Here is a 15,427-nt window from a genome sequence, read left to right as displayed (position 1 = left end):
CCCGCGCCGCGCCCCGCCCCGCCCCGCCCGCCGCGCGCCTTCCCGCGCCCCGCCCCGCCCCGCCCGCCGCGCGCGCTCTGCCCTGACCGTCGGTCCTCCCGCCAGCGCGCGCGTGCCCCTGGGCCAATCAGCGTGCCGGGCCGCGGCCGGAAGTGGGGCGCGGACTCAGCCCCTAACGGGAAGTGACGGGCGTGTCCCGGAAGTGCGGGGGCGCGCGGTGGCTGGGCGGATCCCGCGTTGTCCCGGCGGAGCAGCGGGCCCGGTAGGGCGGGGCGGCGCGGGGCGCGCGGGGCGCGGGCGGGGCCGGCTCGGGAGCGCAGTTCTCGGGGCACGAGGCCCCGGTCGGGGCGGCTCGCGCCGCCCGCGCTGTCCCGGCGCGGCGGGAGGGGCCGGGGCGCGACCGCGACCGCTGTCGGAAACGGGGTTTTCCGGAGAACGATTTCGGTTACGGAACGAGGACCTCGGTTCCCCGGGGCCGGTGCTCATGCGGCGCCGCGGGCCGGTCGGTCCCGGCTCCCCGGGTCGGTCCCGGCTCCCCGGGGCGCGGGGCAGCGGCCCGAACGCCGCAACTTCCTTCTCCGAGGACGGGAAGCCGCGGTCGCCCCGAGCGGCTGCTCTGCCGCTCCGGGTTCCGGGTCCGGTCCCGAGCGCCCGGCGCGCCGGGTTTCCCGGTGTCCCCGTCCCGCAGCCGCGGGCACAGGCGGGGCCGCGCCCCAGTGAGGGGACAGACGGACGCACGGACGGGTCCCGCTCTGGGTGCAGCCGCGGCCCGCCGGCCCACGCAGCCGGTTCCCAGCCCGGGGAGCGCTGGGGGAGCTGCAGCCACCTGCTCCTGCCCCGGGCTCTGCTCCCGACAGCGAACGCCCTGGGGCGACCTGCGCCCCGGGCCAGCCCCGGCAATGGCGGTACCGGCAAGGGCCGCGGCCCCGGGGCAGCTGAGCCTTCCCGGAGCCGTCGCCCCGGGCAGAGAGCGGGGCGGTGACCGGGGCTCTCCGGGGTGCAGCGGTGTGACCCTGACACCCCAAGCTGTGTCCCAGCGCAGTGTCTGCGTCGCGGGGTCCCTGTGCTGCCCCCCGGCACCACCTGAGCCCACCCGGTCACCCGGTTCCCCGTCTGCCCTCTGAGCGGCCGCGGCACGTGCGGAGCAGCTCGGCCCGGGCCGGTGTCGGTTGGTGCTCCCTGTCCTGGCGCGAGCTGCGGCGGCTGCAGAACAGCCGGCAGGACGGAGGGGGTGCCGGGGGGTGCCGGGAGGTGCTGGAGGGGGTGCCGGGAGGTGCTGGAGGGGGTGCTGGGAGGTGCTGGAGGGGGTTCCTGCAGCACGGGTCCCTGGCGGCTGAACTCCCGACGGGATCGAGCTGCACGGGCTGTACGTGGCCGCGGATCCTCCCCGTGCGCTGGGGAGGCAGGAAGGGTGGGGACGGCTGCACTGGCGCTGCTGCGCGTCCCGGCTGCGCCGCGGCCTGGCAGATAACGGCACTAATTAGCTCACCTGGGGAGACTCTGACTAACTCCGGTTCACTGGTGCCCTGGGTCCTGGTCCCAGGGTGTGACGAAGCTGCTGTTACCACCGTCTGCCCGGAAACAGGCGGGGAGACGTTCCCGGCCGCGTGTCCGTCTGGCGGAAGGTGGGGCTCTTGCTCTCTGTGCTGGTGGCGCCTGAGCGGCACCGAGAGAACCCGGAGGAGCGCTGCGCGGGAGGCCACGCGGGGCTGGGGCGTCCGTCCCGCTCCGGGACGAAGGGCAGGACCGGCCTGTGTGCGGGACAGAGCGGGTGACGGCTGCTCGTTCACACTGAGCTGGGGAGAAGCTTCGGCTGCGCGCGGGGCAGAGTTGAGCCGTATTTAAGTACTTGCCTGTGTTGCTGTATTTGTAGCAAAGGTTGTAGCTCTCGAAGTGATTGGAAACCAGGCGCCAGAGCAACGAATGCGGCTCCACCTGAGCCGTGTGCTCGCGCGGGAGCAGCAGATAATGGCAGGAACACCTGGATCCGGCAGCAGATCATTTGTGAAGGATTTTCCTTGTACAAAAAGCGGTCCAAAAGCTGCCACTGACAGTTTTCCAGGTCTGCGGAGGGTCCAAGTTGGTATTTGCCGTGGGGGGGCCCTGGGGCACATCAGCAACGGCTGAGGATGCCGGTGGCTGTCACCGAGGTTTGAACGGGTGTTGGCGTCACCATTCACCAACCCTCGGTGTTGGAGTCTTGGGCACTGAGCCGGATCTGCACGTTTCCAGCTCGTTACGCGTGTCCCCGTCTGAGTGTGACACGGATCCTCGCGAAGGGCCGAGCGCGGATCAGCGAGCCGGGTCCTGTTCCGCTGCCCGGGGAGCTGGCGCGGAGCAGACTGACCGACTGACGCGATGGGGTTGCGGCCGGGAGCTCCGGCTGCCGCGGGGGCCCCTGGTGCCGGCGCCGGGCCGGGCGTGCTGCGGGGAGCAGAGCTGAGCGCGGCTCGGGTGGGCTCGGGGCTGTTCCGAGCGAGAGCTTCACCGGCCGCGCCCGCCGGGCGCTGCCCCGCTCGGCTCCCTCTCGCATGAGCCTCCCTGGGCCGAACCCGGACCTGGGCTGCGGGGCTCTGCAGGCGCCGGGCCGGGCTCTGGCGCTGGGGACAGCCGGGAAGGGCCCGCGCCGCCGCGGGGTCGGTGCAGCGACGTTCTCCTCCCCGCTCCAGTGTGAGTCGCACGTGCGAGGATGGCGGAGCAGGAGCCGACGGCGGAGCAGCTGGCCCAGATCGCAGCTGAGAACGAGGAGGACGAACACTCCGTCAACTACAAGCCGCCTGCCCAGAAGAGCATCCAGGAGATCCAGGAGCTGGACAAGGACGACGAGAGCCTGCGCAAGTACAAGGAGGCGCTGCTCGGCGCCGTCACCGTGACTGCAGGTGAGCTGGGACGGTGACACCTCCTTGAGCAGAGCTCTGGCCTCCTCCCTGCCCGGAGCTGTTCTCCTCCTCCTCTTCCTCCCAGCTCTTTGCCTTGGGCAGAGTACAAAGGTGAAGGTGTGTCTCTGCCTCCCCCCGCGCCCGCCCCTGCCCGGCAGCGAGGCCCCGGGCCGGCTCCTTGTGCCTTCGGGGGAGTTTTGGGGGGAGCGCAGGGGGATGTTCTCACAGGTCTTCTTGCTCTTTCAGGCGGTCCCCTGGAAGGACAAGGAGCCGTGCTGGCTGGTGCCAGGGTGAGTGTTTAACAGCCTCTCCCTTCTCTTCTAGATCCCAACGCCCCAAATGTGGTGGTGACCAAACTGACGCTGGTCTGCGCTACGGCGCCCGGCCCGCTGGAGCTGGACCTGACAGGTGAGCGCAGCCGATCCCCGCGCTTCTCCGGAGCCCCCGCTGGCAGCGGAGCCGCCGTGCCAAGCGCCGGAGCCGCCGCAGGGGTCTGCACCGGAGCCCACGGCCGTGTCCCCCAGGGGCTTCCGCTCCCTCGTTCCCTGGCTGTGCAGGGGCCTGAGCTGCTGCGGGGGCAGCTGCAGCAGCTTCAAGACGGTGACAGCCCCAGAGCAAACGTCTGCAAAGGGACGTTCTGGCATCAAGTGCTGCAGAACCCTTGCCCGGGGTGTCGTGTGCCCGGCTGGTGCAGCAAGGAGGGTCCTGTCGCACATGAACGGACGAGCTGTGTGCTGCCCAGGGTCAACCCGCTGTGGCACAGACTGTCCGATCCCCTCCTGTTGCTTGAGTTCACCCCGGGGCATGATAGGAAGGGACCCTGAGCAGCCCTCTCGCTTGTTTGCAGGTGATCTGGAGAGCTACAAGAAGCAGGCGTTTGTGCTGAAGGAGGGCGTGGAATACCGGATAAAAATCTCCTTTAGGGTAAGAACTCAGACGTGAGAGCCGACGAGCGGGGGGAGCGCTGCAGGTGGAGCGCGGCGGGCGGGCAGCATCCCGGGATGCGTCTGCAGCCCTCGCTCGTCTCCGCAGGTCAACAGGGAGATCGTGTCGGGGCTGAAGTACATTCAGCACACGTTCCGGAAAGGCGTGAAAAGTAAGTGCCGCTCTGCAGGGGGGCTGCCCGCGGGGCCCCGGCCCGGCGCGGGGCGGCTGTTCGGCTGCCCCTCCGTGCACAGGGCGGCCGGCGGCCCCGGCTGTGCCTGCAGCTCCGGGCTCGGTGTGCGATCCCGGCCGGAGCGGCAGCAAATGTGTCACCGCAGCCGGAGCCGCCCTGGAGCGAACGGGGCTGCCAACGCGCGGCAGCCGCGTGGTCACAGCTGCTCTGGGGGTGGCTGTAGCAGTGACAGAGCTGCCACGGGCTTTAGCCTTGTCCCACATGCCAGAGAGGCTCCTGAACAGCCCCGTGTGCCTCTCTTCCTGCCCCTAGTTGACAAGACCGAGTACATGGTTGGGAGCTACGGCCCCCGCGCAGAGGAATACGAGTTCCTGACCCCCATGGAAGAGGCCCCAAAGGGGATGCTGGCCCGGGGCAGCTACAACGTCAAATCCAAGTTCACAGACGACGACAAGACTGACCACCTGTCCTGGGAGTGGAACCTGACCATCAAGAAGGAGTGGAAGGACTAGCCCTTCCTGGCCAAACCGAGAGCGTGAATCAGACAGTGGCTCCCGTAGAAACCCCCCGTACCAAAGTGCTGACGTTGGAACCCTCTTCCCCTTCACGCCCCGATACATTTGACCAGAGCTCGGTTTGTAACGTGCCCCCTCCCCAGAGAACCGCTGAGCGCACAGAGCAGCCCGCGCCGCCCGTGTCCGGCCCCTGCCCGTCCCGTCCCAGCGCGGGGCGGCAGCGCTCGCTCCCCGGCGCGGCCCCGTGTCCAGCGCGGCTGCCGCCCGTGGGGAGCTGAGGAACTGACGCAGGCGGCTTTTGAATCTGTTTATCAGCTAAAATCATGTCCGGCCCCTCCCCGGCCCGTCCTGGGCACGCTGGCGGCTCCGTTTGTGGCTGTTCCCCGTAACCACGATGCCTTAACGTGTAACACGGATCCTCTCGGGAGGGGGCCGTGCCCTCGTTAACACTTTTTAAATGCCACCCGCCCGCCGTCCCCCGGCATGGCGCTCACCAGTCACACCCCGCGCGGGCTATGGGAGATTCACCAGTCCCCGCTTTGCTGCTGCTCTGTCCTTCGCCTGGGATGGGACATCTCCGGGGGCGTGTGACACCAGGTGACAGGTGCCCAGAGCCGCCCGCGGGACGCCGGCCCCGCCCCGGTGAGCTCCGGCAGCCTCAGCGGCACCGGGGGCAGCCAGGCCGGTGGGCACGTGGGTCACCGGTGCCGCCGCCACCTCACGGTTCTCGTTGCAGCCGTGGCCGCTGCAAAGCACTGAAATCCCAGGCGGCCGCGGCTGCTCCTGGCGCCACAGCACGGGGCTGGCGAGGGACCGGCGTGCCCGGCGGGTGGTGCCTTACGTACCCGTGCTGCCTTCACAGCCTGTGCCTGGCCCGCCAGCGCCTGTTGCCTTGACAGCGGCCCTGCAGCCCCGTCCGATCCCGCCGCGCTGAGGCTGAATTAGAACCGGGACCAAGTACCTGCAGCTTCCTCGTAGCGACGTCTCTGCCTCTAACTCGCCCCTGCCCCGCCCCTAGAGAGAGTTTTGTCCATTTGATTTGGTGCATATTGTCTGTGAATCCTCGACACGGGATGACAGGTTTGGAATCATCGTCTGCTTCTCCTTTTATGACAGTTAAATAAAATCTTTGAACTGCCCATGGGCTCTGTGTTCCGGGTCTGTTCTGGGTCTGTCCCGGGCTCCCGGGTCCGTGGCAGGGAGCAGAACGTCGTGCGGGCGGGGGCGGCACCGCGGGCTGCGCCACGGGCCGAGGGACCGTCCTGCCGGGGCGGGGGGCCCGGCGGCCCCGGCTGCGTGTGGCTCTGCCGCGGCTCCTCGGGGCAGCGAACGCGGGGTCTCGTGCCTGTGAGGCGCAGGTGGGGTCGGGGGCCCGCGTCCCGCCCGCGGCTCCACGGAGCCAAATTCCTGCGCGGGGAGAGGAAGCAGAACGGAAGCCGGGGCGCTGGCGCGCGATAAGAGCCCGCGGATGTTTGCGGAGCGTCGTGCCAGGGTGAGGGCGGCGCGGCCGCGAAAAGCTCCTCACGGAGCCCCCGGCGCCGGAGCGGCCGCCGAGGAGCCGCTGGGCCCGGCCCCGGCCGCGCCGCTCGTGACGGGACGCGGGACCCGCGGGGGCAGCGCGGGCCCGGGGCCACCGCGCGGCCGCTCCGGGAACAGCGCCGCGCTGGAGCCGCCTGAGCCCGCGGACCCGGCGTCGTCTGCGCGGCCCCCGCGGTGCGTCCCGCGGTGTGTCCCACGGTGTGTCCCGCGGTGCGGGGCCGGAGCGGCGGGGCAGCCCGGAGCCCCCGGCAGCGCAGCCGCGGCGGTGACTCGGCGCCGTTGGTGTCGGGCGAGATCCGGCCTGACGCAACCCGACCGCGCTCTTTGGCAACTCCCGCCGCAGCCGGACGGCGGTTGGCGCGGCCGTTGGCGCGGCCGTTGGCGCGGCTGCTGCAGCACCGGTCCTGCCCGGCCCGGCCCCCGGCACCGCCCGGCACAGCGACCCCGGGACACGCGGCGGAGCCGGCACCGCGGGGAGAGCGGGACGGGCTCCTGGCGGGACAGCGGCCGGAGCTGCGCGCGGCACGGGGCCGGTTCCGGGCACACGGGGCAGGTTCCGGTTCCGGGTCCGCTCGCGGTGTCCGCGGGTTCCGGTACCGGGCACGCGCGGGGCCTCGCGCCACCGTGACGTATCCCCCAGCGTCACGTGCCCTGAGCACGTTCCCCGCCTCGGCCGCCGGAAGAGCAGCTTTTCTTTCCGGCCGGGTCAAAGGGCGCCCGACACGGCCCAGTCAGAAACCACCACGCGCCCCTGGCCACGCGCAAGCGCAGTGCCCGCGCGCCGGGGCCGCCCGAGTGCCACGTTCCAGGGCCGCGGCCGCGCGAGGAGGCGGCGCCGACCAATCGCGAGCCGCGCCGCGGGGAAGGCGCCCAATGGCGGCGCGCGGGCGGGTAGCGGCGCCGGCGGCCAATCCGCGGCGGCGGGCGTGGCCGAGCCCAGCGCGCCGGCGAATGGGAGCAGCGCGTCGGACCGGGCGGTGAGTGGAGCCAATGGCGGGCGGCGGCGGCGCGGCCAATGGGGCGCGGCGGCGGCCGGGGGAGGCGGGTTTATAAGCGGAGGCGGCGCCGCGGCCTCCGGCCCGTCTCGAGTCGCCGCCATGAGCGCCATGGCCGGGCTGCGCGCGCTCCTGCCGCTGCTGTGCCTCGCGCTGCCCGCGCGCGCCGCGGAGGAGGACGCGGACGGGGTGCTGGTGCTGCGCGCCGCCTCCTTCGAGCGCGCGCTGGCGGCGCACCCGTACCTGCTCGTCGAGTTCTGTGAGCGCGGGGCGGGCGGGGGGGGCGGCGCGGGGGCCGCGGGCGGGGGGGCCGCGGGCTGTGCCGGCGCTGACCGCCCGTCCCGCAGACGCCCCGTGGTGCGGCCACTGCAAAGCGCTGGCGCCCGAGTACGCGAAGGCGGCGGCGAAGCTGCGCGCGGAGGGCTCGGAGATCCGGCTGGCCAAGGTGGACGCCACGGAGGAGGCGGAGCTGGCGCAGCGGTTCGGCGTGCGGGGGTACCCCACCATCAAGTTCTTCCGCAACGGCGACCAGGCGGCGCCCAAGGAGTACACGGGTGAGCGGGGGGGGACACGCGGGTGAGCGGGCGGCCCGGCCGGGCAGGGCCCGCGGTGGCGCCGGGGCTGAGGAGCGGGTCTGCCCGGGCCGGGCCCGTGTCCGCGGGGGGGGGAGCAGGGCCGCTGGGCTTCGCTCGTGGGCTGCGGCACCCGGAGCTGGGAAACCGCGTGTGCGGTTGGGTGGGGGGCGAACGGGAGGTGGGGGGCGGGTGGAAGCGAGACCGAGATGGGCTGGCGGCAGCAGAACCAGCGCGGCCGCTGCCGGCTCAGAGCGGAGCGCTGCTTCTGGAAGGAGGAGGCGGTAGTTTGCATGGAAGGTGCCAGCATCTCGCACAAGTGCTGCGTTGCTGGTCAAAGTTTAGGAACATGCTTAGGCCAGAAGTCATAGAGCCCCTTGTACCTTGACTTAACAATTAGAGATTAGCTTAATTACATCAGGAGTGAAAGGAAGAGTTGCGTAAACGATATCTCGGTTTTCCCTGATCCGGCCAGCTGCTGAACAATCCCAAAGCTTAGGGGTCTGTGTTCTGAAACATTATCGGGGGAAAGTGACTCAGTGTTATCTGTGCGTAGCCGGCCGGGAAGCAGACGACATCGTCAGCTGGCTGAAGAAACGCACCGGCCCGGCCGCGACCGCCCTGACAGACGCGGCTGCCGCGGAGGCGCTGCTGGAGTCCGGCGACGTGGTGGTGATCGGCTTCTTCAAGGTAGAGCCTGTGCGGCCGCTTGGGAAGCTCCGGCGTGGCCCGGGCTCCCCTGCGCCCTGCCCCGTGCGGCCCTGGCAGCCGGGAAGGCTTCTCCTGGTTGTGAAACTCGCCGCCCTGCCCTACTCGATCTGCCAGTTCTCTGGGGCGTCCGCGCTGTGTCCCGGGTGACACCTTTCCTTCTTCCCCAGGACTCCGCGTCGGAGGCTGCAAAGGAGTTCCTGTCAGCAGCAGAGGCTGTGGACGACATTCCCTTCGGGATTTCCTCCAGCGCCGACGTCTTCACCAAGTACCAGCTGAGCGGGGACGGCGTGGTACTCTTCAAGAAGGTACGAGCGCTGGGTTGAGTCCTCTGCCCCTCCTTGTCTCCAATTCGGGGCAGCCCTGGATGGGGCCGGGCAGCCCTGGATGGGGCCGGGCAGCCCTGGATGGGGCCGGGCAGCCCTGGGCCCGTGCTCGGCTGCGTCCTCCGTCCCCACGCCGGCGCTCGCTGCCGTGCGCTGGGCCCGCGCCGCCGCCCCGCTCTTCTCCCTGTTCCTCGGTGCCCGGCAGCTGCGCAGTGAGGGCCAGCGCAATCTGTAACGCGCTCCTGGCCGTGCCCGCTGAGGCCTCCCGTGCCCCGCCCCGGATTCTGAGGGCCCTCAAGGGAACAGCAGCCAAGTTCCGAGGGCTCGCTGTGCTGTTCCGTGCCAGCCTGGCTCAGCAAAGCAGCTCTGAGCGTCCTGGGGCCCGGGCGGCCGTGTCGAGCGGCTCCATCTCTCGCTGCCGTGGGTTCCGCGGCACAGAGACCCCGGGAGGCTCCCAGAGGGTCTGCGGTTCAGCCGCCGGGCTGGGGCAGCTGGGTTACGTGCGCAGGGACGCTGGCCGCCTGCAGGGTCAGAAATAAACTTGCTGATACCTCTCACAGTTAAAATCCCGGTCCCTGGGGGTAAATCCTCAGTTTGAGAAAATGGGTTGAGTTCCTTAGACTTGGTGGTGGTGCACATGGGGCTGCTTTTGGTCCTGACTGATTAAATCTGTGCCTAACGACGGTCATCAGTCTGACCAACTTGAGACGGGCTGAAGAGTTGAATTAGTTCTTATTTCAGCCTTTGTTCAGCTAAAATAGCATATTTCATTCTAATACCTCTGAAATTGTAATTCAGTTACTTGTGTGGCGTTAGGAGCTTCTGGACTTGAATTCTCAGTCCGAGGCCCCTCGGTCGGTGTGGCTCAGGGTGCCAGTACATTATCTGGCTGATGAGCTGGAAATGCCGGGGTTTGCAACTAGAAATTTGGGATGTTCAGGGAGAGGACCCCCAGTGTCCTGCCCTTCCCACCCGCGTCGCTCTCCGTAGGCGCCCTGCGTGCTCTGGCGGTTAACGACGGGCTGTTTGCGGGGATTTTGTCTGCTCACGTTTGGCGAACACTGAAGCCCGAGCAGAGATGCTGCTCTGGAGCCGACTGCAGCTGCGGTGCAGCTGGGCTTCTGGGGCTTTATTTAGTTGCCTGTAAGTTTTCTCCCGTTCAGCTCTGCAGAATGGACTTGCTGACTAGGTCTGATGGGTTATCCTCTACCCCTCACGTCCTCGGGGCCCTGTCACGTTTTCCTCCGCTTCCGAAGCGCCGTGGCGAGGGCAGGACCAGTCTTTAGCGGTAGAGACACGTAAGCGCAGTCAGCTTGGGTACGTCTGGAAATAAAAGCAGTTCTGTTCCCGGAGCCGCTTTATCGGGACAGGAGCACCGGTGCCGCCAGGCGCTGCCGACGGGCTCCGCTCCGCGCAGAACGACCTGAGATGGTGCCCGCTGGCCTGTGGCCACCTCCCCTGCTCCCGCTCTGGTGTCGCGGTAGCGCCGTCAGAGCTCTCAAACACGTTCACCACAAACCAGGGTGAAAATGAGCGCAGCGGTAACCAAACGGCAGTGCACGGCAAGCAGGTGGTTTATCTCACCAAAACTTGTGGTTTGGGCTCCGGCTCCGCTGCCTGTGGTCACCTGGGTCCGACCTCAGAGGGCTTGGCTGGTCATGCTCACTCTTTGTGTGTTGTCCAGCCTCACGGAGACCGTGAACAACCGTTGTGAAGGCGCTGAGGTGATGCTCAGTGCTCTTTAAAGCATTTACGAGGTTAACTTCCAGTGTTAGGTGCTTTGCTCAGCTCTTCTGCTGGTCCTGAGCTCCTGCAGCAGCAGGTTCCCCGTCCAGCACCGGAGCGTGCTGTGCCGAGGGGCGGCCGTCCCCCCCGCGGCGCTCGGGGCCCGGCCGGGGGTGCGGGTGCTGTCCCAGATGAAAAGGCTCCGGTAACGTGAGTGTCAGACTGGCGCTGCTGTCGCTGACAGAGACCGAAACGGCCCCAGAGCCGGGCGAGGCGCTTTCCCGCGGCACACGGCGCCCCTTGCTGTCGGGCGCTGTTGGCAGCGCTGCGGTTACAGCGCGGCTGCTCCGTCCCGCGCCGGCTGCGGTCCTCGGTGACCGGCTCCGCTCGTTGTTGGTGACCGCGGAACGGTGCTGAGGGCTGAGCAGTCCGGTTGCCGCTGGGGGCTTTGCAAACACCTCGGTCCAGGTTTGACACGAACGTGCGGTGACCTGGTTGGGAGGTGGAACTCCGCGACAGTAACCACGGGATGTGTCCGAGCTGTTGGCGGAGGGGGAATGGTGCAGGGAGGTGCTCTAATGCAATGATACCTGGTTTTGCAGTTTGATGAAGGCCGTAACAACTTTGAAGGGGACATCACAAAAGACAATTTACTGAACTTCATCAAGTCCAACGCGTTGCCTCTGGTCATAGAGTTCACTGAACAGGTAGGTCTGGTACTTGGTACGGCTTCTCTCTATAGCCGCTGTGAGACTGTAACAGCTGGACGGTGAGCATTGTGCTCCGGTTCTGTCTTGGAGCTGCCTCAGGTCTGGGGTTCTGGAGAAGTGGGGAGAGCAAGGGAGGGGAGGCAGCACCTCGCTGTTCAGAGCGGGCCGGGGCGCTCCTCTGCTCTTCAAGACAGCGGAGCCAAGCTGGCCTTGACACCGGTTTACTGCTCTTCCGAGAATAAACTTCATTTGCTACTCCTCAGACTGCTCCTAAAATCTTTGGAGGAGAGATCAAGACTCACATCCTGCTGTTCCTGCCGAAAAGTGTGTCTGACTATCAAGGGAAACTGGACAGCTTCAAGACTGCAGCAGGGAACTTCAAAGGGAAGGTGAGATGGATTTGTTGGGTGGTTAGTGAGTGACCCCGTCCTGCAGCGCTGTCCGTGTCCCCCGGCCGTGGGGAGGAGGGTGCGACGTGGCGCTCTGCGGATCGTGGTAGCCGGTGACCGAGCACTTCCTGGCTTGCACAACTGTGCAGTTAACAGTTAATTCCGGACGTTCCCTGTGGGTGTGAATCTGACTGGGCTGTAACCAACAGCAGCAGCGGGTCCCTGCACCTGTGGCTCCGGCGCTGGGCACAGGACGAGGGGCCGGTTGGGCTCCTGCCCGTGTGCATGAAGTGTCGCGGGCGCGAGGTGCTCGTCCTCACCACGCTGCCTTTGGCTTTTTCCTCCAAAGATCCTGTTCATCTTCATCGACAGTGACCACAGCGACAACCAGAGGATTCTGGAGTTCTTTGGCCTAAAGAAGGAAGAATGTCCAGCTGTGCGTCTGATCACGCTGGAGGAAGAAATGACCAAATACAAACCTGAATCAGCTGAGCTCACAGCAGACAAGATCACGGAGTTCTGCAACAAGTTCCTGGAGGGCAAGATCAAGGTAAACAATGAATGGTGTGGTGGTGAACCTGGCTAAGCGAGCGAAACAGAATGGTCCTTGTGAGGAGCTGTGTGAGGCATCTGGTGAAAATCCTTCCATTAATGTACCGAGTATCTGGCGGCCTCTGTGCTGAGAAACAAAAGGCAAAGCTGCTGGGGCGCGAGGCTGCGGGCAGGTGAGCTGTGCTGGCTCCGGTGCAGCCGCTGTCGGCTCCTCCTGGTAACAACTGCTGATCCGGTTTCTGTTTGTGGCAACGGTCTGTGGAAGGTGTGAGCTCGTGCGGCTCAGCCCGGAGATGGTCCCGCTCCGCTCTGGAGGCGGCGGCCGTTCGGCCGTTCAGCTCGGCCCCGCGGGGCCGCACGGTCACGGCGCTGCCGCTCTGCTGGGGCGGGACGGGCCGCTCCGCCGAGGAGGAGGCGGCTGACCCGTGGCCGCCCGCGCCCCAGCCCCCGGGGGCTCAGCCTGGCTCCTCCAGGAGGTGCGGTGGCGTGGACGTTCCCAACAGCTGTGTCGCAAACCGTGTTTGTGAATTTCGCTTCTTATTCCAGCCCCACCTGATGAGTCAAGACCTTCCCGAAGACTGGGACAAGCTGCCTGTCAAAGTCCTGGTTGGCAAGAACTTTGAAGAAGTTGCTTTTGATGAGAACAAGAATGTCTTTGTGGAGTTCTGTAAGTGTCTTTCAAGAGCTGGTTCCCAGTAACGGGCAGGAAATCAGTGCCAGACGCTGCGTAGCCAGGACCGGGCAGAAAGCGCCTGGCACAGCTGGACAGATGTGTGACCCGCCTGGCGGGGCTGGGGTGACTCGGGTTACCTGTGTGAATGGGGGTTGCCGTGGGGTTGTCGGTGTGAATGGGGGTTGCCGTGGGGTTGTCGGTGTGAATGGGGGTTGCCGTGGGGTTGTCGGTGTGAATGGGGGTTGCCGTGGGGTTGTCGGTGTGAATGGGGGTTGGCGTGGGGTTGTCGGTGTGAATGGGGGTTGGCGTGGGGTTGTCGGTGTGAATGGGGGTTGCCGTGGGGTTGTCGGTGTGAATGGGGGTTGCCGTGGGGTTGTCGGTGCCAGCTGTGTCGTCTTGTCACCAGATGCCCCCTGGTGCGGTCACTGCAAGCAGCTGGCTCCAATCTGGGACAAGCTGGGAGAGACCTACAGGGACCACGAGAACATTGTCATTGCCAAGATGGATTCGACAGCCAACGAGGTCGAGGCCGTGAAGATCCACAGCTTCCCCACGCTCAAGTTCTTCCCGGCCGGCTCTGGCAGAAATGTAAGCAGCAGATCCGGTACCGAGGGAGCGCGAGTTCTGGACGAGGCCTTGGGAGGGCGCTCGATCTGTGGGGATGGAACGCGTCACATCTGCAGGACACCCGAGAGCTCTGGGCTGGGCTGTAGGGAAGCTTGGGGCGGGAGCGGGACGAGGGAGCGCAGCAGAGGCCGGTGTGCTCATCCCCAGGCTGTTCTTTCCTCGCAGTGATCTCTGAAGTCTAGTGGCTGAGCTGTTTTCCTTCGTCTCATATGGGTGAAGGTGAATTTTTAAATTCCCTTTTGCTTGGCATGTGAACTCTTGCTCAGAAAGAGAATTCTCCTCTCCAGGGTGGTGGTTCTGTAGGTGCCCATAACCATTACCTGTTTCCTTCCTGTGCAGGTAATTGACTACAATGGGGAGAGGACGCTGGAAGGCTTCAAGAAGTTCCTGGAGAGCGGAGGTCAGGACGGGGCGGCCGCTGATGACGTGAGTGCCATCGGAACAGCGTCTGGGCCTTGGGATACGGGGCGTGGGTTGGACCCGGTGCTGTGCTTGAATCCTCATCCTAAACAAGCTCCGGGGTTACGTGGCAGGATATTGTTGCTGGACAAAACTGCCTTTGCCATAGAACGTGAGCTGTGCAGCTGCAGCCTGGCTGCGAAATTCATGTTCGTGGGCAGCTTAAACACAAATGCGTGCAGACTGTTGGTATTACAACCTCCAAATTCGCGCAAGCTGTGTCTGGTGGTTGTGCAAACTGCTGGAGCGCTTGGAGGGCCGTTCTTTGCTTGGGCTTGTTCTTGGCTGAGCGCTCCCGCGTGTACGGAGCCGGAGGCGCCTCCCCGCCGGGGCAGCTCGTACTGGTGCAGGTTCCGCTCCCGGGGCTCCGGTCCCGGTGTCCCACACTCGGAGCTCTGGTGGAGTTCTGCGGGTGCTTTGTTACCTGGCAGCAGGGGCGGGCGGGAGAGGCCGCTCTGTGCCTGGGTCTGTGTGCCAGAAACCAGCAGCTGTGTCTGGCCTGTGCAGGATCTGGAGGACCTGGAGACGGATGAAGAAACGGACCTCGAGGAAGGTGACGAGGAAGATGAGCAGAAAATCCAGAAGGATGAATTGTAAAGCGAAGACTGATCTACATCACCCACAAAATCAGACACTAAATTGGCGGCTGTTTTGCAGCCCAGTAAGTCAGAAACCCATTAAGATTTAAAGCAGAAGGTGAATGACTGGAAATCCAGGGATTGGCTTTTAGAATAACACTTGCCCTCACTTGTCTGTACACTTGGCTTCCTTCCTTTCCCTCGGCTCTCCAAGGATCTGTCTCCGGGTGGCCAGCGCAGCCCGCTGGGCCCATCTTGATTCGTGTTGTACCTTTTTGTACACGGCTGTCGTCGTTCCCCGCCCTGGGCAGAGCGGGGTGTGGGGCGGCAGCTGCGCGCGGTGCCCGCGGCCTCGCCACTAACGCCTTCCCAGAAAGCTCTTTCCTTCTTCCTTTCCCAACTAAACCTGTAGCTGATTTCTGGGCCCGCGCTGCTCCCCGCTCCCTCCACTCGGCCTCGGGCGAGCGGGCGCGGGCTGCAGGCAGCAGGGCTGTGCGGGCGCTTCTCTGGGCACCGGGCAGATGTTTCCCTGCGTTAGGGCTCGGGAGGTGACGGGAGCACCGGGGGGACCCTGCGTGGGCTGTGGCTGCTCCCCAGACCAGCTGAGACCGGCTGTCACCATCCTTTCGATCAAATGCAGTTGCTTTCCAAACGTTGTTTTGAATGGGTTGGCCAGGCAGGTGGGGGGTGTGGGAGGGCCCGATAGAACAGATCAGCCGGGGTGCGCGGTGACCGCGTTTTGGGGAGGACCCTGGAGGCGGGAGCGCCGCGGGGCCTGAGCTGCCTCAGGCTGTTCTCAGCGTTCCACTACAGTAACATTGGAATTGAATTTGTTGGCCAAATAAAGTTGAGATTTTAATACTATTATGTCTCTTTGTCTTTATCAGAAATAGACTTGGTATGTTTGACCCTGACAGGAGGATCGGGGCTCTGGGGTGGTTCTCAGGGGGCTCTGCCAAAATGGTGTTTGTCAGCTTTCTCAGACTTCCACTAAATACCCTATGAGAGAAACACTTGGTGAGCACGTCCGGCCCTGCCAGTGGCGTCGGGTACCTGAAGCTGA

General features: G+C 65.8%; 2 protein-coding genes across 2 annotated transcripts; both read left to right on the top strand.

The window, feature by feature from the left end:
* Nucleotides 1-103: 103 nt before the first annotated feature.
* ARHGDIA (Rho GDP dissociation inhibitor alpha) lies at nucleotides 104-5,650 on the top strand. Its single transcript, XM_065034305.1, has 6 exons — nucleotides 104-262; nucleotides 2,670-2,879; nucleotides 3,204-3,287; nucleotides 3,727-3,803; nucleotides 3,912-3,975; nucleotides 4,309-5,650. Exons 2-6 carry the CDS (start codon nucleotides 2,690-2,692, stop codon nucleotides 4,506-4,508), a joined length of 615 nt encoding a protein of 204 aa, XP_064890377.1. The 5' UTR covers nucleotides 104-262; nucleotides 2,670-2,689; the 3' UTR covers nucleotides 4,509-5,650.
* A 1,430-nt stretch (nucleotides 5,651-7,080) lies between these two features.
* On the top strand, nucleotides 7,081-15,228 carry P4HB (prolyl 4-hydroxylase subunit beta). The gene is made up of 11 exons (XM_065034250.1): nucleotides 7,081-7,304; nucleotides 7,393-7,599; nucleotides 8,174-8,307; nucleotides 8,496-8,633; nucleotides 10,979-11,083; nucleotides 11,350-11,475; nucleotides 11,825-12,025; nucleotides 12,574-12,694; nucleotides 13,107-13,288; nucleotides 13,667-13,753; nucleotides 14,294-15,228. The coding sequence occupies exons 1-11, from the start codon at nucleotides 7,148-7,150 to the stop codon at nucleotides 14,381-14,383; spliced, it is 1,548 nt and encodes a 515-aa protein (XP_064890322.1). The 5' UTR covers nucleotides 7,081-7,147; the 3' UTR covers nucleotides 14,384-15,228.
* Nucleotides 15,229-15,427: the final 199 nt, after the last annotated feature.

The sequence above is a fragment of the Columba livia genome, chromosome 18 (genome assembly GCF_036013475.1).
Source record: "Columba livia isolate bColLiv1 breed racing homer chromosome 18, bColLiv1.pat.W.v2, whole genome shotgun sequence".
Classification (NCBI taxonomy): domain Eukaryota; kingdom Metazoa; phylum Chordata; class Aves; order Columbiformes; family Columbidae; genus Columba; species Columba livia.
The sequence above is the reverse complement of the archived record's forward strand: the minus strand, read 5'-3'. Positions and strand labels throughout refer to the sequence as shown.